At 41.2% G+C, this 24353-nt stretch overlaps 1 protein-coding gene across 6 annotated transcripts; it reads right to left on the bottom strand.

Moving 5' to 3' along the window:
- Positions 1–248: 248 nt before the first annotated feature.
- On the bottom strand, positions 249–23836 carry LOC124177481 (protein bark beetle). 6 transcript variants are annotated; one of them, XM_046559864.1, is made up of 29 exons: positions 22256–23834; positions 16058–16218; positions 15244–15437; positions 14759–14933; positions 14379–14548; positions 14025–14263; positions 13640–13889; positions 13155–13540; positions 12432–13084; positions 11876–12329; positions 11393–11783; positions 10872–11302; positions 10532–10777; positions 9343–10283; positions 8787–9241; positions 8453–8649; positions 7966–8364; positions 7572–7849; positions 7228–7481; positions 6914–7125; positions 6701–6825; positions 6379–6609; positions 6163–6288; positions 5745–5771; positions 4856–5114; positions 4543–4744; positions 4186–4433; positions 4076–4120; positions 249–3137 (listed from the first exon to the last, which is right to left on the bottom strand). In XM_046559864.1, the coding sequence occupies exons 1-29, from the start codon at positions 22589–22591 to the stop codon at positions 2346–2348; spliced, it is 8877 nt and encodes a 2958-aa protein (XP_046415820.1). In that variant the 5' UTR covers positions 22592–23834; the 3' UTR covers positions 249–2345. The 6 variants fall into 6 exon arrangements, with proteins under 6 accessions (XP_046415820.1, XP_046415822.1, XP_046415821.1 ...); XM_046559870.1 differs by having other exon boundaries at positions 2941–3154; positions 22256–23836; XM_046559868.1 differs by having other exon boundaries at positions 2955–3171; positions 22256–23836.
- Between the last annotated feature and the right edge of the window lie 517 nt (positions 23837–24353).

The following is a 24353-nucleotide window of genomic DNA, read 5'->3' as shown; positions in this document are numbered from 1 at the left end:
TTATCCTTGGCCTTAGTACCTTGTTGTTGCAGATCCGGGAACGCTCCGGGGCCAGTTTTGCAGTTCTTTGATGCTCGAATGATCAGATAATCTAATTATGGAAAATGAATTACACCGTATTTGATCTCAGCTCCTTTATACGACCTCCTGAACACAAAGTTTATTTATTGGATGTCTTCTTTTTCAGCATTCTTTAGTGAAGTATAACCACGAAAATGTCAGGGAATTTAATGAATACTGCGTAATTGTACTGTGGCGCATCATTTTATAATATATTTTTAATATTCAAACTATAATTATTAACATCATGGACGGACAAATTCATGCACCAACGCTTGCATAGAAAATTCTTATAACTAATTATATCAATCTTAACGTGAAAAATCAATTTTGCAAACAAAATGAGATTAAAACGAATTTGCAAATATATTCTAACGCACATAAGATAGTTCATTCAGATTTGAACTTGACGTCAAGGCATTCTGCGCTCAAACTTAGCTTGTCTGTTTGTTAAATTTAAACGCAGAAGTGGCAACGGCAACTCAAACTCTGCAAGAACTATTTTTGGGTTTAATGTACCTGCTCAACAATAATCACTTATAGAAAAATTACATCGCTATAGAAATATTCTAATATTATACTCGCTCGATGTCTCGTGCGAGTTGTATATCACAACTTCGAAAACAGTACTATATTAACATTAACTTACATAATGAACGCGTTTATGCATTTGGCAGTGTGTGTGTGTGTTCTTTCACTTAAACTACAGTGGAAACATTAGACTGTTAACTGTAAAGAATAAAGACGAAAAATATGATAATTCATTCCTAATCCTAAATAGTCATTTATATCAATTATGGACGCAAATAAATCTTACATGTAAACTTCCATACAGCGACGATGAAATTAACAAATTATATCATTAGAACGGGACACAACAATACAATGAATTATTATGTAAGTTACGAATCTTAAACTACGGAATTTCACATTCTGGATTATCATGCACGTGTAATTTTTAAGTATACGTTTGTACATAAATGTAATACTACGCATTATTATAAGCTTAGTCACTAATATACATATTTTTTTTTGTAAGATATGTTCACGCGTGATTAATTAATTACAGCAAACCTCATTTTTTCTCTCTAAAGTACGTCTTCACAAATACATCATACCTTGAACTTTGTCGATTAGTAGAACGATCATTTCATATACCTACGCATTCATCCAATAAAATTAGAAAAATGTTGATCGGTTATAGGCTTCTTTATACTTACTTACGTGTTTAAACAGTCTATACTGTGTATTTATGTATAATTGGAATAAAGATCGAATCGTAACTGCACAAGAAACATTCCGCAATGGCGGCAGAAAATATGAAAACACTTGTATGTCTTAGAATACTTTTGTCGAAATCGAAGAGTCTGATTATCAGTCAGCTTTTACTCGTAGTGAATGTTGTATCCATTATCAATAGTATACTCAATCTAATTTGGTGTATAAAATAGCTCGACCAGGGGAATTGATTATTTAAATTAATTAATCAGGAAGACTGTGCAGGCCAACGCATAATTCGTTTCAGAATTTATCCGCAAAGATGCAAATTGATGAAATTTTCAATGACAGTTTAAAAAGACGTACCAAAAACACTGTGTCAAATACTATGAATCCCGGACTTCCATTTTGCTTTCTTATTAATTCGTATAGGACGTGCACGTATTCACAAACCATCGCACTGGTCGTGTTGAATTAAACCACATCAAGTAGATGTACTAGTAACAATTCCTAGTAGTAATTCTGGTAACAATTAATTTTTGTGAAAGCAATTGAAATTTCAAACAAATCTTTTATAGTTTCCTAAGATATAGGGTCTTAAGATATTATAAAAGATGTGAGGCTTGAGAAAGAGTTTCATTATTTCAAGAAAATCAATAAATGTTACAATTGCATTATTTAATAAGGATAATTCCAACCATTCCAGTGGAGGATAGAGCAAAACGGCAAGTTAATCTTGTCAAATTTAGGATCCAGCAGCCAAAATGATGAGTCACATTCAGAGTAAACGACATTCTGAATCAGGTACTTGTTATATTTCTGGTCTTCGTTTCTCTTTCACGTCTTCCTAACTTTTATACTATTCAATAGTAGCGTTTCGGGATTCTACCTCGCGTCGAGAACAAAAATACGTATACAACGAAAAAACAAAAATAAATAGAAACGAAAACGAGTGTTGGAATATTGAAACGCAGATCGAACGGGGCAAAGTATTACGAACGATCTGTACAATCACTGTGTACCACAGCTGGTCATGTATACATACATATACGCATGTGTATCCGTATTTACATAGCCGTCTCGAGAGGTTGACTTTTGCTGCGTGAGCCCGATGAGAGCTGCGTCAATTCTGTAGGTTCGGGCGGTGTGAATACGTCGAAATTAGTTTCCAGCAAGGCTTCGCTCTTTGATCGTAAAGGTTTTTCTTCCGGCTGATCTAAATTGGATTCCAGAAGAGCCTCGCTTCTGGGCCTTTCCTCGTAATAATAAGGATGGGGAGGCGGGGGGCTAAAATATTCTGGAACCGGTTCGGATCCAGGCGTTAGCGGCTCGGTGTCGTATTGGATTGATGGGGCGAAACCCCCGGTCGGGCTGTGCGCCGGGGTTGCTTCGAGTTCCCGCTTCATATCGCTTATTGAATCGGTCGTAGCGAGACTCGAATTTAAGGGCAAGGTCGAGGCGTTGTTTAAATACGATAGCTCGTTCATTGGCTCGGACGGGCTGTCCTCGGGAGTGTCGGCTGGAGGTTCGACGTTCCCAGTCGAGGGCCATCCGTTTTGATCCGGGACCGTGAAGGTTGAGTGATTCCTGAATCCCTCGTTTCGATACGAGAGGTCGAAGGCGGGGTTAACGGATCTCCCTGTCGGATGATACTTTGGCGGATTGTTAGCCTTGAATTCGGCGGCATTAGTGGCCCTCGGTGAATAACGAGGATTGTGCGCCTCGTAAACGTCGTAACTCTGATTGTCTTCCATCGACGAATTCAACTGAGACTTATCCATCGAATCTATGCTCCCGGAGTTCATCATTTTCTTATAATCCAGAGATCGAGAGTTGAGCGTATCGGTTGATTGCTTCGCCTGAAAATACGTCGCGTCTAGATGTCAAAAGCGCCTGCCCAACATTCTACTCCCTAACTTACCGACCGGACATTTCGTGCAAATATGACGTGGGAACTGCGCGTATACCAATAACCTCCAAAAAGACAAAACGCTCTCTTCCTTACTGGATCTGCTTTAGAAGCAGTTTTATGGCTGATAAAACAAGTTCTATCTCTATCTTTCTCGCACTCTCATTCACTAAATTCGAGCCGTCTTCTGTCTTGTATTGCACGCAGTTACCTATGCAGTAAGGTTTGCACAAAATGTCGGATTACAATATTGCAGTGTACACATTTACCATCGCGCGAATATGCTGGGGATTACATGAAGCCGTTATAATACATAACAGTAATGACACAGGTCTGCAACCAAAAAACTGCACAGGTTTTCTATACTGTTTCTCATAAATGTTCACCTAATGAGACCGGGAAGAATACTCAAAAAGTTTCATCGCGTCATGTTTTTTCTTTAATTCGTGTTTGTAGTTTCGTTTAATATGCATTAGAGTGAGACTCAGGAATAAATACGAACAGGGAAAGAGAAAATGTAAAGCGGAAGCGTGTTCGGAGGTGTATCAAAGAAAAGAAGAAAAGGTTTCATAGGGGAAAAGAATGAACATGGAATGTTAAATATATTTCATAAAGAAATTGTTTGTTTAATTTTATAAGAAATTTTGTTTAATTCATTGTGATAAAATAGTAGTTTTTTCAATATTGTTATGCTTTTTTAAAGGAAATGAAAATATATTTTGGATTCAACACACTCGAAAACATAATATTTACCGAAACATGCCATGCAGTTAAAGAAAAACCTTTTTTTGGAGACCTGTGTAATTGGTGTATTATAATCTAAGGACACAAGCAACATTGATCGAATGGCACAAGAGTAACGGAATTCTCAAATAATTAGTTTCTAACCTGCATGGGTGGTACCAGAACCACTCTTTTTTCCCGTTTTCGCCGCTTATAAAATGCATAAGATAAGATTAATAAATTTACAGTAAAATACGGGAGATCGAGCAACTTACAGAAATTGGCTTTCTTCGATAACCGAGTTCCGTGAATCCAGAAGTTGAACCGACCGATCGAAGCGAGTGCAGAGACTGTCTGATGGAGTTTCGCCTTTCAAGACGTTCCACTCGTCTTCTCTTCGATTTTGAAACCCAAAGGGCTATGGCAGCCGCCAAAAGTGCAAGCGCTATTCCAGCCGAGCTCAACACTCCTATTGCCACTATGTCTTTTCTCCACGATAAAGGGTCGATATATACTCTGGGATCTAGACACAACGAAATAATTACGATTTATGCAAGTTCAACGACCAACATTTGAAAATTCCGATCGGAGAATCGGCATTGCATTAAAAATACACCCATCAACATAGTTACCAATTTCACAAATGAATGTGTTTGGCTGCATGCAGTGATCAACTTCGATCGTTTGATATGTAAACATCGTGCATTGGTCGACCTTCTCTAATTGCTGTACCCAAACTCGTTCGGAATAATCGAACCGTGTCTGTTGCTTCTTCAGGAATTTCCACAATTCGATGTAATCGCCCATTATAAAAGGCATCGACGCATTGGCCATCTGTAATTCAGTTTGTATCATTGATTTGTGCAATGATCTTTCGATAGTTTTGACCGTAGAATTATAGAAGGGCCCGTCTTTCTTCTTGCAGGGATTTCAAAAGTTACGTACCCGACAGAAATCTCTTGCTGAGTAAAAGTCCATGGGAGCGCCAATGTATATGTAGCACGTGTCGCCTACCAATTCCCAGGCAGGTGGACACTTGCCAGTCAAAACGCTCTTGTTACTCATATGAAACGGTTGATAATCTACCTGGAGAAGTTCAGGTGAATCCTCGCGGTCTCTTATCCTTCCGGCAACGGCTATGGTTTCGTTATAGCCCCACCAGTTGTGTCTTGCATCCACGTGCGATCTCCACATTTCCAATTCGCTGTACGGCGATGCATGGTCAAAATAGTAGGTTTTATTAATTGTGGATGTTAGGCAGTTACTCATTTTTACCACATCGCGGCACGTGTAAAGCGAACATGATATTACTGCAGGGCGGCCACTGAACCTCCATCACGGTTATAGGAATCTCATTGGTTATAGAAAATGGAAAAAAATATTCGTATTTTCCGTGTACTTTTTCGTTCTATGACATTTCCAGGTTTTTCAGAATTCCAGTGGCCACCGTGTATTATAACGACAAAAACTTCATGCTGCTCACATTCAACAACAATATGCTTTGACTCTTCCGTGCGGACAGACGTGGAAGAAATGCACCAAGGCACTAACTTGAGAAGCGGTCGTGGTAAGGAGTTCAACTGGCGTGCAAAAAATGTAGTCTCAAACTCGCATAATGTAAATATACTTACTTGAATTAGAAATTTTTAATCAAAATGAGAAAAGAGCCAAACGCCATTCGTACTTACATGTATTTACAGAAATGTCAGTTGTTCGTTAAATCAAGAAACAGAGTGGAAAAGCGGGACAAGTTGACGAAACCAAATGTTACACCTCCACCTAAGCGTAGCGCGATTGCTTGCATATTATAGTTGAATTCAACTCAATAACTTACTTGTAATACCACTCCGTCTCGACAAGTCTGATTATTGTCATGCACATGCGGGTTCCATCCAATTATGTATACGTATAGATGAAAGTAAATACAGTTGAGTTAGGTGAATGTGTATAATATGGGGAATTTAATTATACGATTTTAGAATCCAAGAATACCTCGTTTTGATTATGAAAAATATGAAGTAATAAAGAGCTATCCAATCGTTACTCGCTCATTTTAAGGTGTACGAGTTATATGTAAGTTCAGGTATCAATCAGGGATTATACAAGGTTTTCAACTGGGTTCAGGCATTCTGGCTGTGTTTAGTGATACGAAATCCACCATTTCATATGCATATTATGCATTATGCATATAACGTGTGTACCTAACTACCATTACTCCAACTAATGAAAAAAATGATTTGCAAAACACTTACAGCGATCTGTTCATTGTTGACATTTCATAGTCGTTGTCGGGATTGAAAAATACATTGTCGACGTATTGTTGTCCCGGTGTGCCAGCGACAATAGTACTTCTACTCTCTCGGTTCACTGCATAATTTCTACAAAAAACAAAGGTAAATATATATTATAAGTAAATTCATACACAATGCGATTGTTTTTCTACTCGCTCAAGTATAATTGAAACTTACTTGTAAAATCCATTATGCGAAGTACTCTGATATATCGGTAATCGAACTCGTTCAAATCCAGAAATCTCTAGTAAATGCTTGCCCTGATTGCCGTGCAGGTAGTTCAACGTCATATTACTGACTACCTGTTTCAGCACAATATTATTCTCATACGGGGCAATGTTTCTCGTAAAATAGTTTCGGAATATCGTGACTTCCTGATAAGGACTGCTTTGTCTACCTTCCACGTACCTGAAGATTATAAATACGTATATGTAAATTACATCGACGGTTTAACATGGATAGAAAAAGGGTTGCATATTCAGAAATACGTTACGCTTACAATGCGGGCTTGTTAAAGTTGTCGGTAAACAAATTGTTATGAATCCAGCCTTTCAGAGAGGTGGCAGACCCTCCGGAACCAGCACGTATCAATAAACCACCTTGGTTTCCTTTCAGCAAGTTATTCTGCAACGTTTTAAGGATTAGATATAACACACGCGGTTATCCGATTCATTCAAAAGACGAGACTGATTGATTGCCCGGAAACACTCACGCGAAAATACAGTGACTGCGTATTTTGCACGTCCAATGTAATCGCAGATCCGCAGGTTGTTATATTTCCATAGAGCTTCGCGCAATTGTTCGTAAACTGATTCCTCTCCAGGGTCATTATTGCGTTCACTTCCCCGGCGCTCGCGTATTTAACCGCACCCTCGTGGCAGTTTGATACTATGGAATAGGATACGTTGTGCTGAACGTCGCGATCTGTAACAATTGCGTTATCTCGATTATACAAGGACTTCTTTGTCTCCACCTGCTATACTTTTTTCTCAACCGCGTTTATAATGAGGCTGATTTTCCGCTTACTGAATCCAATCGCGGATATCGGTAATGTAACAATTTCTGCAATGAATCCATGGATACCGCTGGCACCGTTAGTGAATAATCTAACACTGAGGCTAGGTCCGGTGGTTCGGAACAGCTCATTTTCTTGCGATGTACCAGCTTCCAGATGCCCAATTTCACGAGCTGTCACGTTGTAAATATCTCCGTCGTACAAAGTGATTCCGTCGGCACGTCCAGGCTTGCCGGTCGAATTGAACAAGTCGAATTGGAGGAGTCTGCAACACAGATTTGCCAAGTTTCATTGAACGGATCACAAACGACAATTTTCAAAACTCTACGTATGAGTATACCACGCATTCGCTCACCTGAATCCGAAAGGCTTAGCCCTGTAGGTACTCCTGAATATCTTGACACAATTTACCGGATTATTATCGTATTTGTAGTAAACGAGTACCCGTTCCTCGATCGTTATTTCTTTATCGGTATCGCAAATATCGATCATGCTGAATAAGTGATACGGAATGTTTAGAGATTTGATAGGTGTAAATGAACTCTCATCGGCCTCTCGACCTTCCCCGGTTAACGACAGAATATTTAAACCATTTCCCAATACGTTGTCAATACTGTTGAACAGCAGCTCCACCTGTCAAAATGTAAAGGCAGGTTCAATAGGTGATCAGGTCTGCTAGTCAGTCAGAATTTTATAGTATTCTATGAATTTTTTTCTAGCACTTGGGGCTGTTACAATAGTCCACATACCGTATGCGTAGGAGAAATGATATTGATCCCGTGATAAGCACTCTGGGTAACTCCGACGTGAGTAATTTCCGGGGATTTCATAATAGACTGGACAGCTGCAGATTTTTCATTGTGCAGGATACCAGCCCCCGTGACGTTCACGAACTTGAGTACAGATTCTATTCGGCGAACGGTACCATGAGTAATAACGTCATGAATGCGATGCTCGTATAAGTGATGTTCGAATTCGGCGTTAGCCATGCGTATGCCACCCCAATAGTCCTGGGTCAGATCCAGGTTCCGTTCGCCACAGTGAACGAACACGAATTCGCCATCCCACGGGCACTCGTACTTGTGGCCAAACAGTTGTCCGTTCAATCGGATCTGACAGTCTTCGATACGCTCTTCGACTCCGACGCACTGAAATATCATATAATTACAAGGATTGATCAAGAAATTTAAGTCCCTTATCCACGATCAATCGTAGCAATGTGGGAATCATTTTCACCTGCAAGGGTTCGGGCCACGACCAAATTCGCGTCAGCGAGCCTTGATGAAGCTCATATCTGCGATCCCGAGTAACGAAAACGTTCAACGAATCGTAACCCAATTGACGGCAAGCAACTTCCGCGTTGCGTTCGGTGAAACGTGAGTCGCATATTGGTATCCATTGCAAGGTTGTGTGATTGAAATACTCCAAAAAGCCTATTTCGAAAAAAAAAAAGTAGACAAAGTAAACAACATGCAAAATTTTGAGGTTTACTTGAAATTATTTTTCATCAATGCTTGAAAACATGCAAGTGAGTGCACGAGGTATTAGTTGGCAATCTTTTGTAGGATACCTTCATTGCTCGAGGATGTGCAATTTCCCTCCTTGCATAGTCGAATTGTGTCCAATGACAGGGCATTTTTCACGCTCCGTTTTCTCAACATATTGGAACTTGGATTGTCGACGGTCAAAGGTCTCATCACGATCTCATGCCCGTGAGCTCCGATAGCATTCAAAGTTCCGAGAGCCAAAATACCGACGTTGGGTGCAAACTCCATCACAACGTCCGGGTAAATGTTCAACGTTGCATCCGGCATTATTGTTATATCAGCTCGTATGACGTAGGGGTTCTCACGCGGGTACAGTGACAAGGTTTCAGTAAGCCTTCCCCCCAGATTATCCAAATCCGCACTGGTTACGAGATCCCAGGTGACTGAAATCGATGAATCGATCGCGTCCTCTGTCAGGTAGGGTACAAAGTTGGCCACCGCATGATCGTTCCAATCGTCGAAATCAAAGATTCTCTGCCTGTGGTAATAACGACAGTTAAAGAAACGATATAGTTCGATAAAAATTTCAGGCATCTGTAAAATAAGATGGTACTGTTCTGAAATTGGTATTAGACATACCTTATCTGGGCGAAGTCAGCAGTGCCCCACCAATTTTCCGTTACCTGTACCTCGTTGTTAATCTTCGCAGTTCTGATGCCAGCCAAGAGTTCGTAATCCAATGTGTTTTCGCCGAATAAATTTCTGTACACACGCACCTTTTGAATACCGTGAAAACCGACCACGTATGTCGGCGTGTTGTACATCTGATGAAAACCTCTGGTTACGCTTTCGTAGTGATTTCGCTTCACCTCGTTCTTGTAAAATATGGCGTTTATCTCGCCCAATATTTCCGACTGGCTGTCAGCCTTGAACTCTACCATGTAGGTACCGCTGTTCTTTTCAATCCTGTTATCGTGAATCTCCATCCGCTTTTCCATACCACGTATGGATATGAGACCCGTCTTGCATCGATTGGTATCGAACACGTTGAAAGACATGTTCAAATTGGCAAAGTGGCCGTCGACGATGAAACTAAATTGCTCGTTGTTGCGCCAGGTATTGTTATCGAAGTATAACGAGTGAGTGAAATTTTCATTGTACTGCCACACGTAGGGCAACGTAACGTCGAAACCACCAGCACGATTTCTTTCGAAGGTATTGTCTTGTAATAGCCAATGAAATAAGTTATTCGAATGCCTCAAGTCCCGGCTGAATTGCAGGATTCCTTTGCCGTTGTCGGTAATCAATGTGTTGTTTATTTGAAACGAAATCTCTGATACGTTCGATTGAAAGACGTTCCAGTGCGGTGAATTCACATAAATCGCCTGATCGGTATTATGAGATATTTCACAGCCGATCAGTTTAATCGTTTCGTTGGCCTTTCGTAAAAAGTGGTCACCTAATTCGTCCAGGTATCGGTTGTAATACGAGGCCAGAATACCGCGTTTATTCCCTTTAATTTTTGTGTTAGTGACGGTCAGTGTTGGAACTGGTCCTTGAACGATTCGATTACGAATATCCTACAATACACATGATGCGTAAATACAGATACTGTTATTCAAATTTACGCATAATATATTACGCATGCTACAATCATTATATTCGTTACTACTGATACCGCTAGAAATATAACATCGTGTATTTTTGCGAAGAAGACTTATCTTTTTAAAAAAGGGCCCGATCGTTTTGAGTTCCAAAAAACCCAAGCTGAGGAATCCTACTACGATAGGAATTGTGGGATTATAAGTTTTTAAGCTCTTAAGCTTACCTGAACTGGTGCCAAGAGTGCAGTAAGCGCGATAACTGTACCACCGAGAGAAGCATCGCCGCTGTGATATTCCAGGATAACTTTGTACGAACTGGAACTGACAGGAAATACAGTAAGATCTCTCTTCAGATACCAGATGTTACCTCTGTGATTCAGGTGGTGGGAATCATGGATAATTATCTGCTCCGTGCTTCGATTTTGTATCGGATTCAAGAGCTGGATACCTATCACATAGCCCGGTGTACACTGTAAAATATAATCACATTAGACATATTTTCAGACACGTTCGAAGTGATTGCCATTGTCATCTGAGAAATTTTTTTCTCTCATGAATTCTCACCTGAATATTTATCACACGGTCGAGATTTGCTCGGTCGGCCTTAGCGGTAATAACGTACTTCGTTTCCCCGTTGGCCAATTCAATATCACCACTGTCTTCAGGTATTACGATCGGATTGTAAGGCGTGTCGACCGTCATGTCGGGAGAACGATCAAACCATCCGGCAAACTCTCTTTGCTGAACTGCCGATAGAGCGGGATTGTGCCTGATCCCGGCTATCCCATTATTCTCCAACCGCGAACGGATAACTTTCAAGCCAAGCTGTTTAAAACTCATCCCACTTCCTCTGTTGTTAGAAAACTCGCTGTTCCTGACGGTATTCACGGCGTCCGCTGAGTAAATGTCGGAATACAATACACCCAGTCCGTCTTGTAGATTATTTACGACTTTTATGCCGTCCATAGAGTGTCTTGCAAAGTCAATTTGCAACGCTGGAATGATTAATTGACAGGTAAGTCACGCTATGGTTTCAAGGAGTATCACACTGACGAATCTGGAGAATAAATCTTTATTGTACTTACCAGGCTTGAACGCATTCGTTGTATAGTCAAAGAGACCAGCTCTTTCTATGGTGATATACTGAAGGTCGCTTCTTTGAGCCAACGGGCTGAATCTGAGACCAGCCCAGGCGGCTTCCGAGCAAACAATACCGACGTCGTTTTCATGGGTGCAAGAATTTTCAAACTCGTTTACGCTTTCGGACCGACATTTTGTGATATCAACGTCGTCCTCCGTGCACTGAACGTTGCTCAGTACGATTTCCTCGTTTGTACCGGCACTTGGAATCTCTGAGCGTTCCATGAACCAATTATCTGGATCCAAGCTCAGTCCTAGCTGGTGGCACACTAAAGCAGCGTCTCTAATCGTCCAACCGTAATTGCAGACGGTTCCCCATCTTTCTCCTATGCGAACCTATACGTGTCGACATAATTAAGCTATAAGTATAACATGTCGAACAACGAAACTGGCCTCATTATGACAAAAATGTAGTCTGAACACCATACCTGCAGTCTGCCTTCAAGATTCGTACGACCGCCCAAAAGTCTTACGGGGGCATTTGTCTCGCCGTCTTCAAGCATCGCCATGTCCGTGGAAGTTTCATTTTCAGGTTCGTAGACAATCTCCTCCTTTAGGGTAAACATGATGTCGCTCGGCTCTTTGCCCCGCGCATCCAGCTTACCAGCGATCATCATTCCGACCGCGGGCGGAAATCGCAAGGTAACACCTGGCTGCAGGGTCAGTTTACCTCCAGGCCTGATATTGATATCTCGTAGAACAATGTACTCTCCAGCTGAGAGACTTTCCTGTCCATCGACCTCTCCACCTACCAAATTCGTGCCCGGGGTTTGAAATTGCGCCACGTAAGTAGGATTTGATATTATTGTATTGGCCGCCGGATTGCTGGGGTGCAAGAGGTACGGAAGATACTCAATTTTGGCTAAATTGTACCTGTCTTTCCTGAAATTTCAAAGATACAACAATGTGAGTTCCGCGCAAAACTGTGAATGACGTCGCAGCTATATCGTTGGATAAACAAACTAAAACATATATAGACAATACCTGTGAAACAATCGGTCAAATATTTTCTGCTCTTCGGAAAATCCAAGCCAGTTATAAGTGCAATTGATCACTTTACTCTGGTCTCCCAAGTGGGAGCCAATTTCGTACAGCGATTCTGGATTCTGAAGAATATTTCTAAACACGTCGACATTCCCGGATGAAACGACCACAGCAGCCGCTACCCTTGATCTTGGAATCAATCTCACACCCTGGTTTTCTCCATCGTCCAATGCTTCGCGAATCCGGTTGTTACGAACAAAATTTCTGGTGAACAATAGCTTCTGAATGTCGCTGTACGGCGACAGCCCAATGCTGACAACAAATACACCACGATTGTTGTAGAACTCGTTATGTTGTATCAGCAGGGTCGCCGGCAGGGTATTGAATTCCTCGTAAAGCGGATTCCGCACCAATATACCGCCGTAAGAGTGTTCTTTGAAATGATTGTACTCAATGCATCCATCCATGTTCAGAGCAGGACTCAATTTTATCCCAAGTTTCGTATTTTGTATAAAAACGTTGTGACCAATTTGTAGCTTGAGCAAATTTCCATTCTGCCTCCAACTGGACTCGACTTGAACCGCTACTTCCGAACTACCGTTGAACCAATTTCCAGTTACGTTCACGTAAGAATTGCCCGTCGCATTTCCAACCTGCCAATGGGTAAATTTTATTTACATACTCTTCCGGTGCCTCGCCGTATGAAATATCGGTAAAGCTCACCAATACACCGATGTCCTTGTTCTTGAACACCTCCGAATACTCGACGACGGTAGTTTGATTGAAGGCAACGTACTCCGAGTTCGAGCTGTCGTTAACCCACACAGCAAAGCCATATCCACGATTCGAGGAAATGCTCGTCCTTGATATATTTCGGTTACCACCGTACAGAGTTACGTTTACACCGTCCCCGTTGTTGAATGATATGCGACTTTCCGTCACGTTTATATCCGCCGATCCACCAGCGATGTGCACCCCCGCCACGTGATTGTTGTTCGATACAGAAGTATCGTGAATATGCAGCGCAGAACGTATCTTTTCAACGGCTATTCCCCGGCCATTGTTGTCCGCTATTGTGCTGCCGGTCACGTTTAAATCATACGTTTTTTCTGAAATAAGAGAGAAAAAAAAAGAATAAGACACCGGAAATGTGCGCGTACTATGTTCAACAGGCCTAATGAGATTGGTAATGAAAACTGCAATCTTACTGTATCCCGAGGAAAGTCTGACGAAGGCGATCATCCGCGTTCGAGGTTCGGCAACGAATTTGATGTACAAATTGTGTCGCGTCGTTGTCACACTTTGCGGCAATGTTCCATTCCGCACTTTGACACTTCCCAAAAGTTTTTCCGCCCCGCTCGTTCCGTCGTAAACTTCAATTGTAGCCGTGTCATTCCGATCCGTAATCATTTGCAGGAAATGCACCGTCAGGACATGCCCGGGTCGCGTATAAATGTGCTGGAAAAATTTCACATGGGATATATATTTCAAATCACGTAGAACTGTGATAAACATGCCATGCGTAAACGTTTCGCATCAACGCGCAACAGGCATGCATCTGTATTATGGATGTAACGTAGGTATATCACCAACCTTGGTACAAACTTCCCGGTTCAATTTATAGTTGCGTTGTTCCATAAAAATAATTATCGGAAAGGTTTGACTTGTAGTTCCCGGAAGTTGGCATAAGTCATGATTATCGGTTCTGTCCAGTTTCTCGTCAGGTCTCTCATCGTGATGAACGTATTTTATTCCATCCGCCCCGTTGTCGAGTACCGCGCAATTTTCAACCAGGGCAAGGCCTGTTGAACTATTCACGTAAATTCCATACCCTGAAAATATTCGTTTGAATTAGAAGTGCCAAATAAGGGTCCACATTTTCCGTGAAAAGTTTATCCCTAAAGTTAAAGATATATGAGCTGTGCAATTGATACACTCAAGTCTCACCCTTGTTACTGCGTATGGTACAATTGGTGATGACGACTGGAGCATTCGGCGAAGTGACATTTAGACCGTTAAACGACGAGTGAAGAATTGAAAGTGATTCCATGCGTGGTGGAACACCTTCAACATGGAGAGCCGACGTTGTGTTGTACTCGCGGCCTGTGCCCGCATATCTGGAGAATAACAAATCACCACGGTCGTTTAAAGATAATATACTTGTACTGAATTAACCTTCACCACCGTTTTCCATGTAACAATTTACTCGGAGATGGTGTGAACTGATATAAACTAAATCGAGTAATATGATAAGGCCCGGTGCTTGTCTATTTTTCAAAAATTGCCACAGTTTTCGATTAGAAAATAAAAACGTAACGAATACTCACTTGATGTCCACATGCCTCAGGACGGACTTGGATCTGTAAACGTACATGGTGTTCTCTTGTATTAACGGCTTGTCGTAAATACTAGCCTCAAATCGGAGGCCTCGCCAATGTTTAACTGCTTGTGTAGCCCCGTCATGTCGCGGCAGACAGGAGATAGCAAGGTCCGGATGGTAATCTGCAGGCATCCGCGAATATATAATGCAGCATTCGCACAATTTCGTTGAATAATAATCTAATTTTCTGATTTATTTACCGTACTTCTCGTCGTTAACGACGAAAACGGAAAATGATTTATTCTTTGATATCAATCCCTTAGGATTTTTATTGCCAGTTGTAACGAAAAATTCCGCAATTTCTCCTTCGGATACAGTAGACAATACAGTAGCAGATAAAAAGGGCATTTACGAGATTCGATTGGCCATGGCCTGTGTAAGTAAATTTTAAAAAAAATAACTAAAATAAATCGAGAAAAAACGAGATCTTACCGCAGGCCCCAGCACCGAGCTGCCTGTAAGACCACTGGTCGCAACTTTGCAGGGATAACTCGGTACCGCGACAACCTGGCTGTTCGTAGAGAAGACGTGGTCTGGCTGGCCATTGTCTATCCAACCATCCGCGCCACGCACCACCTTGCAATCCTAATTCGCGACAAGCCGTTTCAAGATCCGCCCGAGTCCAACTGAAATATGAAATGTAATCTTAGTAAAGGTATACCGTCTAGGTGCGTCAAATTTATAGATTTCTGATCCGGCCTGACAGGGTGGCCATCAAATTTCCATCACAAAATTCCCTGACTTTTCCAGGTTTTCCAGGTGAAAATCTTATAATTTTCCCTGACCAATTCGGATAAATTGGTTATAGAAAATCGAAAAAATATATGCATTTTCCATATCACTTTTTTTTTCAACGAAAGTACGAACTGTCACTTGGGTCAGACTGTCCCATCTAGCCGATACGCACAATCGTTTGTAAGGTAATATTTAGGAACATTGAAAGTTTGAAGAGAACCTTTTTGATATAATTTGTCTAAAGCTTAAAAAAATTGTGGGACGTATTTGTATGAAAAAAATATATAGTATACGATTCCCTGACTTTCCGTAAAAACCGCTGACGTTTCCCTGGCTATTCTAGAATTTTAGAATTCCATGACATTTTCAGCTTTTCCAGAATTCCCTGACCAGTGACCACCCTGCCTGATGAGCTTTGTCACGAGCCAATTGAAGAACAAGGTCATCGGAAGACAACGAAATCCTAAACTCCGTCAAAAGTCATCTTTATATCACAGTCTTAAAAACGTACTTTCGAGAGTTGGTGCAAACGGCTCGCCATTCGCCCTGATGAAGGAGCTGCAACCGTCCTTCGAGCGGACTCGGCCCATCGACAAGTCGAATAGACCTGGCCTCGGGCTGAGTGGATTGCGTCTCAGCGCTCGTAAACACGACCGGCTGTTCGGGTGTGCCCTGGAACAAAAATTTTTCTACATGATCGTCTTGGCTCCCGTAACTGAATAAAAAAAAATAGAGAATCTCATCTTTAGTGGTAAACTAACAATAGAGGTACAATTACATGCAATTGAGTAATCGAACACCGAATTCCAATAGCAACACTTTATTCTAATACTTTTTATGCTGGCAATTAAACGAAATATCTCACAATCAAATATCATCTGGACCATGACCAATGATTATTTGTTATTTATGAATGAATCCGTGATAATGTTTTTGCGTTGTGCTCACACCGGTCCCGACACCGCAAGGTGTTTAGGGACCATCAATGGGTGCGAGAGAGAACGCTTGATTTAACCTGGAGTCAACATAAGTAGCTCTCTGCTGAACTAGACCCAGGCTGATGCTGCTACCTGAACCTTGCATGTCAGAGAGTCAAATACGCGGATGCCAGGTAAATTCAGGTGTTCTTATTCTCTCTTTCTTTATCTCTTATACACCAATTCCCAATGGTCTATATTCAACAGCTTTAAATTTCGGACCCTGTATGTAACATTCCTGCACTAACTCACACGGAATAAAAGGAGAATTTTTTTGCTCATACGAGGTCTGTTAAATGCTTTATAGTCCGTCCCACACCCTTGGCGTTGTTTAATAAAGTTTAAGTACCGCACGAGTCTTGTTTTTCTGGCAAAAAATGTTGGCAATAATTGAAATATAATCAGCACGTTAACGCTAATAAGAATCTATCGGGAAAAAGATTCATTGTGAAAAAGTTAATTATTTTTCGATTATTTGATAGTGATCGGTTGTATGAATGAAAAATCGTCCAATTCTGGTGCGCTAATTGCAGTTAAATTTTAGAATGATCGTTATGGTCGTAAGATGTTCCTAAGGCCTAGATACTTACCTACTCGATGACCACCAGTACAATGGTCGAAAACCGAATACAACGGATCTTACCATTCAAGTTGTAAACACGCTTAAACTCCTAGTGATGGAATTTGCTCATATGTTTACTACACATGCCTCATCTTACGTGATACGAAATTCTGAATGTACACATATCCAGACGTGTCTAATTTGCCCTCTCGATACAACACGTATCAGCCGACATATGTTTATCTATAGCTATTGCGAACACTGTCAGTAATTCGGAATTTAGCTTGGCCTAAATATAGCTTTGTACAACGGTATCATCGAGAAAAAAATTGAAGGAAACAGCGCTAGATTGTACTTGAAGTCGGCCGATTGCTCCGTTTTTAAGTAGTGTATAAAAATCTTCGTTACTCTTTTTTACATCATTTGCACCGGTCAACACGAATTTTGAGTCTAGATTCTGGATGTCAAATTTTGATTTCTTCTACGTAACTAATGAAAGAAAATACATTTTTGTTGGATAAAGTTTGTTTTTGCAGAGACCAGAACAATATTTCGGATTTTAAGAAAAATTACTCAAGCGTCTACTGTAAATCACAGCTAAACAAACTTCATTTTTGCATTTAAATCACTTTTATTCAAAAATAATAACGAATGATGAGATACAAATGTAAAAGAATTGATAGACACAGTTTAAAAATGAATATTTTTCGATAAAATCCATCGCATCTTGGTGAAAACATATTCCTTTTTCTTTCGAATAGGCAAAAACAAACTTTATAAGTAATAAATATTGGTTACGGTTATTACTCGATGTGCAGAATCGAAATTAATTTATCTCAATAGAAACTCAAGGAAGAAAAAAGATCATTTTTTTTTTTTTTTTGTTGACTTGTGTTGTCAATAAATTTTGATAATTCCAGAGTATGTGCGTATGTGTTGTGTGCGCATTATAGCGGATTACTGTAACATCTAACGGAGATCCCTGCAGCCGAAAGTCAAATGAATCGGTTGACCCCGGTCTCAACTCTGGTTACCAGACTGCTGACAATGAGCTACAGTCCTAACCTCGGGTCAATCCTAGTTGACCCGTCGCGTGGCCTTCTTGACTCAACAGAACGGCTCTTGAAACCAATCATAACGGCTGCATCGTGTACTTCCAGCATTGTCGGAGTGGTAAGACAGAGGAGGGAGGAGGCACCTCGCGATGTCAATTAGAAAATTAAGAGACCGGGCAATTATTGTTCACCGGAAGTCAACTCGCTCCGACAATGGCATAAGTGTGTTTCAGATGGAAGACGTCGTTGTACAAGGTGTACGAAACTTACCGCAGTGCAAGCAATCGTAATCATGTGCAAAAAATTCGCGAGACAATTACCCAAGTAGCCAATATCATCAATTTTCATCGTTTAACAATGATTCGTGAACGTATGAATAATGACTGTAAAATGTGATTGCCTCATGGGCTTGACTCCGTTACAATTCCGCGGAACTCGCCCCCCTCCAATGGAATACAGGAAATAACCAAAACGAACAAATGTGCCGTGCATTAACAGCGTTCATTTATTATACGAATATAAGTAGGTAACATAATGATGGAGAGGATGCACACGTTATAAATTATAGAACGTACAAGATTCCAGAGTGCTTTTACAAGCGTGGAATCAAGAGCCGAACAACATGCCAGTGTCTGTATCGTATTATCCCATAAGTGCTCCATTCTATAGCCCTAATGTACCTAACGCAAAATTGTACACCCCTACCAGCCGGTGTTGCGTATTTTATGGTTTGGCCATGTGTATCATCGCATACATATACATGTACGGAACAGGAAAGCTGGTCAGCCAGCCGTCAACCCATGGCGTTTACAGTACTATAGAGAGTATGGCATGTTATGTAAAATGTGAAGATATAAACCAGCGGTATAATATGAATGAAAATTTTCCTGCGGACATTGTTAATCTACTTTTTCATCAAGGTCCGAAAGTTCGATGAAGATCACGTTGCGCCCGAGTACGCTATACATATTGTGTAACTAATATTCAAAGTTCAGCAAGACAAGTTGCAGTTCTAGCGTATTTAATACCTTGCTTCCGAACGTTCAGTGAACTCGTGCGTATGGATAATGATACACTACCTTACTACTGCTCGTACACGCACGAGTATAATGCTTGGCTGGGTATAAAGAACTGAGACTTGAATTCGAGGATCGCCAAGAACCGCAATGAGAACCGTGTAGAGATCACTGGCCCGAAACTGGCGGGAAGCCCTCGTTTCCATTCTCGCAACCCGGAACGTAGAACAGCGGGAAATGGCAGAGATGACCATTTCTCGCCAGATTCCATATTGCGGAGAAAGAATGAGAGAATGAATCATTGTTCTGACAGTTAAGAGTCTCTCACGCTGACCCCGTGTCGTTATCCTTATGGTACATGATTTTTTTTTGATACTCCAGATTCTTCAAGAAAAATTGTAAGCTTGTAAGTGTGAACACCTCTTAGATGTTTATTGCACGTGAATCTAGCGTAAGAAAGTAAAGTTAGTAATCCTGCGAGTGAAAGGTTCAACCAGGAATATACAACACCGATATTGACACCAAAACCTTGTCGAAGCATTCGCTTCTATAGGATTACTGTACCTAGCTGACTATTTTTTTTTTTTTTTTTTTGTTGAACTCAATGGTACTGAGATAGGGTCAAAATGAAGTGAAGTAGACTTGAAAGAAGAAAGCTTCGAGTTTTCTTTTCTGGTACACGCGAGCAATATCGACGTAAAACATGAGGTGCGCTTTTTACTATACCTCGATGTTTCGTAATGAAAGTAAGACTTCTCGTTCACTCATTTCGAATTTACACCAACCCTGTACACATTTTGCTGCGGTTACTGTGCTTCCGGTTTTGGTACCTGGTAGCCGTGTACAGATGCCAAATGTAGTCGTCTTATTGGACTCGGAATTTACGATGCCTAATGTATTTAAGTAACCCTGCACGTAAGTTAGTAATCCAATCTCTTTAACACCTGTAACGTGATCGGATCTTATGGTGTTCGGAAACTATGTGGTGTACTTTAATCTCTATGATTTCGAACTAGTCTGCAAGTTTGGATTTCATACACGTTGACTAGAATGTACATCTGTGAGCTTGCGCAGATTTCAATTATTGATAACTAATAAGCTTTTCAAATTTGACTTCAAAGATTTCGCAGAGTCTATCATGAACTTGTGCTAATTTCCACAGTTATTGAATCGGATGAATTTCGAGTTACTGACAACTCAGCCGCCTTCTTTTATGCTGTTTAAAATGGTCATATTTACGTTAGCGATTAGAACCTTCGATTAAAAGGTATTCGCATAATTTCGGCAGTTAAGGAATCAGCTTTTATGAGGTGAACACTGCAGGTGAAAATTAGATTGTTGTAAAGTCCCCCTACGCGTGAAGCTGTTATCATATCCTCTGCATCCTGTGCCGTACGTCCAAGTACAGGAAGCATATCATGTAAAATGACGCATACCTGTTGCACTTAGTAGGTTTCGTAACAAGGTGAAATTGTGGTAAATTAGTCGATCGATTAATTCCGCCTAATTTAATAATATACGGTAGACATACTGGGATTAGTTTTTCGCCGCAGAACATCATTTGCTACAGTCTCAATGATAAGACCATCTGGAAAAGGTATAAATACTCCGACACAAGATGTTGTAGGAATGTGAACAAATTGAAAAAGGATTTTTACAACCAGGTGGATAAATATTATCCAATCAATGATAGAATATATTATCTGTAGAACATCGAGTGATTGTATGTGAAGGACTCATTGATCCTGCAGGTCTCGTCATTCAATGGAAAGTTGAAATCGGTGATTCATTTGTGTGTAAAAATATTATTATTACACGTACGTACAAATGTGTGGAGCGCGATGATCAGGTGAATCACAAACAGATATGACTTGAAAGTGTGACTGAGCACGTGTACATCGTACAATATCTTAACTACATACTGGTATGCCATATGATGCGTTATAATACGGCAGTATTGTACTCATACGTACAAGCGCAAATGTATACTAAGCCCATGCACACCGATGCAGCGATGGTGCAACAGCATCTGCACACAAAGACGCTTTGATAAACGTACACCCTCTTATCGCTTGGCAAACAGATAACTGAAACATCAACTACGACAGCCGGCTCGTGCTACGTGATAATACTGATAAACGATTAGACACAATAAAATCTACTGCAACCCGTTTCTGACTAGTTTCATTCCACCCATGCTATTCAATAACCGATGGATACTGTGAATTTTTTATAATCTTGCGTGAAATCTTGGAACTTGTTATGAATGAATTTCCAAATAAAAAGAAGGTGCGCATAAAGTATCATGTGGCGCACACGCGCTGACACCAAAATAGTCCTATGGAGGTTCGGATTTAATGTTGTCAGACCTTCCGCGTCTAGGTTTACACTTTGGTGAAAGCATCACCGAGCCTATGTATTGACTTTTCCGAGGTATCAACTCGCTTCGCGATCTGACACCCTGTAGCCCTTGGAACTTCCCTCAACCTCAAATCTGCAGACTCTGATGGGAGACACGTTTGAGACACCTTACGTCCTGTTGATTTTTTTTTTCCTAAGAACGGCGAGCTGTGTCTCTGTTACTGGATAATTGATTTGTATATTATACAAATGCCATTTAAGATCATTTCTGGAATCTAGTATTCGGGAATGTAAAATTATGGTATATGTGCGCCACTAAGGGACTAAAATGGAACACCCTGTATATCGAGTGAGGCGCGTTACAGACACTACGCTGCTAATGTAAGGGTGTCGTAGGATCGAATAAGCGACTGCATACGTTTACAGAATACAGCCTGCGTTATAGCAGCTATATGTCCATGTCCGTCCCCAACCGCGCCTTCTGCTCACAACTAACAAAGAACATTCTTCGATCGTTGGTCGTCAATCCGTCGTCAACACCATCTTGCACCGCAATTTTTTCCAAAACCTTGGACACGTGCACATTCTGCAACTCGTATTCTCGGTTTGCTCAGTCATGTCGGAATGGTTAGTTACGGCTGAATTTGTCGGTGCAGTAAACGCTGAGAGATAGCACGGTATCCACGATAATTCCTAAGTGCTTAGCAGTTTTAAGAGTCAATCAACGGTACAACTTACCTCGGCAGTGATAACGCCGCGTATTGTGATGCCAATCATAGGAGCAAACCGGATCTCAACGCCAGGCTCGATCACCAGAGTCCCATCACGTTCGACGAAAAGATCCTCCCGAACGACGTAAGGACTCCGGGATCTCTGGAGCAACCTTTCACCTTTGGTAATCCGACCGCCGGGTAATTCGGTGAAGCTTGATACTCCATAATCAGGCGTCACCCTATTGCTGTGAGGTTCGGTGTAGTATATCGTCGATGGATCTGTAGGGTTTGACTGTTGTCCCGCCACATTCCAACTTTTGCACAAACATGCCAAAATGACCAAGGCTTGCAAACCGTACATCGTCGTCGAAGTAAATTCTGCTTGTCCGAATTCGAGTGTATCACCCTGTATGATTCCTAATAAATTCTAGCGACGAACCTCGTTCACTTCCGAGTGTATTGTTCCTTTCTTAATCTTGTTTAAAAATTCAAGAGCACAGGTGTTCAATTTGACATCGCACTAATTAAGGTTGAACATTTCAACGGTTGAAGATTCAAATTCTTATTACACATGCACTGTGGGCACATACTCCAAACGCAACTTTTACGTGAATTCACGACACAATAGTATTCTTGTACTCATAGTTGTAATACTGTACTCGCCATGGAAACCTGGAAGCGAGTATTACTACCGCAACAACCGCGAAAAGGGATCGATTAAAAATTAATTTAAATAACTCGAATTTTCACCCATACATAGTCCGCCTTCCGTTTCAAACACTGTAGTGTCTCCTACTGAACGCGAACGTTTATCAATTGTTCTCATTATTGTGACGCAAAAATTATGATTCATTATAGTTACTTACGAATTAGTATTATTTTAGTGCACCTATTAAAAATCTTGAGCCTCGCCTTTAGCCTCCTACTTTTGAACCACATGCGGTAGTTATGAATCATACATCCCAAGATCAAGCGTTACGTCTTCGATGATGAATCCTCATAAAGGATTTAAGTGTGATTTATCGATAAGAACGAACGGTCACCGTAACGGCTCTATGTCTTTTAGGCATGACGATTTGCGTACATTTTCTCAAACACGCGTTTCACCCAATAACCGTTACAATAGCGAACTGGATTCGTTATACGAAAAATTTAAAAGTTGTTCATATATATATATATATGTATACACACGCAGCAGCCGTTAAAAGATTCACAAGTTTCGCGATTGTTTACACGTCAAACCCGTATACACACATTCACATGTGCCATTGACTGCGACGATCGGTCTTTACGCAAAAACAGGTCATGAAAAACAATCACTTTCGTACTCGCGTGTACTCTTCGCGAGTATTTTACTACACAGCTGCTTTCTGACCGATGTAGGCTACTCGTCTGCCTCGGATCACTTCTTCGGAGGACGCCTTCCCTGACGATGCTTTCGCCCGCGATCTCCTGCTGTTTCATTGGGCGCGGTTTTACTGGTTGTTGGAGTGGAAGTGGTGGAGTCGTTTCGAAAAGAGTCGCGGTCACGTGACACGACTATGTTACGCAGGTTGTGAAACAGGTGAACCCCTCCAGTTCCGCTGACCGCTGCGTCGTCTCCCCGTTAAACGCTAAAGTCGCCAGGTAACCGATGCCTGCGCTGCGCCGTCATCTGAATCGCGTCCTGTGTGCGTCGTGACGTAGAACTACACCTACGCTTTGTTAGCGAAGGTGCGATACACGGTGAAATGACGTAGTGGCGTGGTTGTCCGGTTACCTGAGCAGCTACCTGCAACGTTCAAAATCACGCGCCCTTTTCAAAACTTTACTCAGTGCGCTGCGCGTGCCCAGTCGATTTTTAAATAACCGTATATCCGCGTTGACAACGAAGATTTGAACGATCCGCAACGGACTATACTTATCAACTGACACACTTTCGTACGGATTCATACAGGGCTTTTTCAAGCCTTTTCAATAATCAATTATAGCCGAAAGATGTTTGAAATACGTGCTCGTGCAGATGAATCGGTTCATGGATGCATGAATGATACTTTTTCTGCCTCCGTACCTGCTCAATTGATAAATATAAATCACTTGCGTACGAATTTGTTGAAACATGAAATAGCGGGACGGCAAAGGCC

This window comes from Neodiprion fabricii, chromosome 3 (assembly GCF_021155785.1).
Source record: "Neodiprion fabricii isolate iyNeoFabr1 chromosome 3, iyNeoFabr1.1, whole genome shotgun sequence".
In the NCBI taxonomy this organism is placed as follows: domain Eukaryota; kingdom Metazoa; phylum Arthropoda; class Insecta; order Hymenoptera; family Diprionidae; genus Neodiprion; species Neodiprion fabricii.
Note: the sequence above shows the minus strand (reverse complement) of the source record. Positions and strands in the feature narration are given on the sequence as shown.

What these genes read in the sequence shown, in the direction of transcription:
- LOC124177481 (XM_046559864.1), bottom strand. Translation starts at nt 22,591, where the DNA reads ATGTACGGTTTGCAAGCCTTGGTCATTTTGGCATGTTTGTGCAAAAGT. An exon ending in ACCGGGAAGTTTGTACCAAG is followed by an intron (nt 13,890 to 14,024) that starts GTTGGTGATATA and finishes AAATTTTTCCAG; the next exon opens with CACATTTATACGCGACCCGG. An exon ending in AACTTTAACAAGCCCGCATT is followed by an intron (nt 6,610 to 6,700) that starts GTAAGCGTAACG and finishes TATAATCTTCAG; the next exon opens with GTACGTGGAAGGTAGACAAA.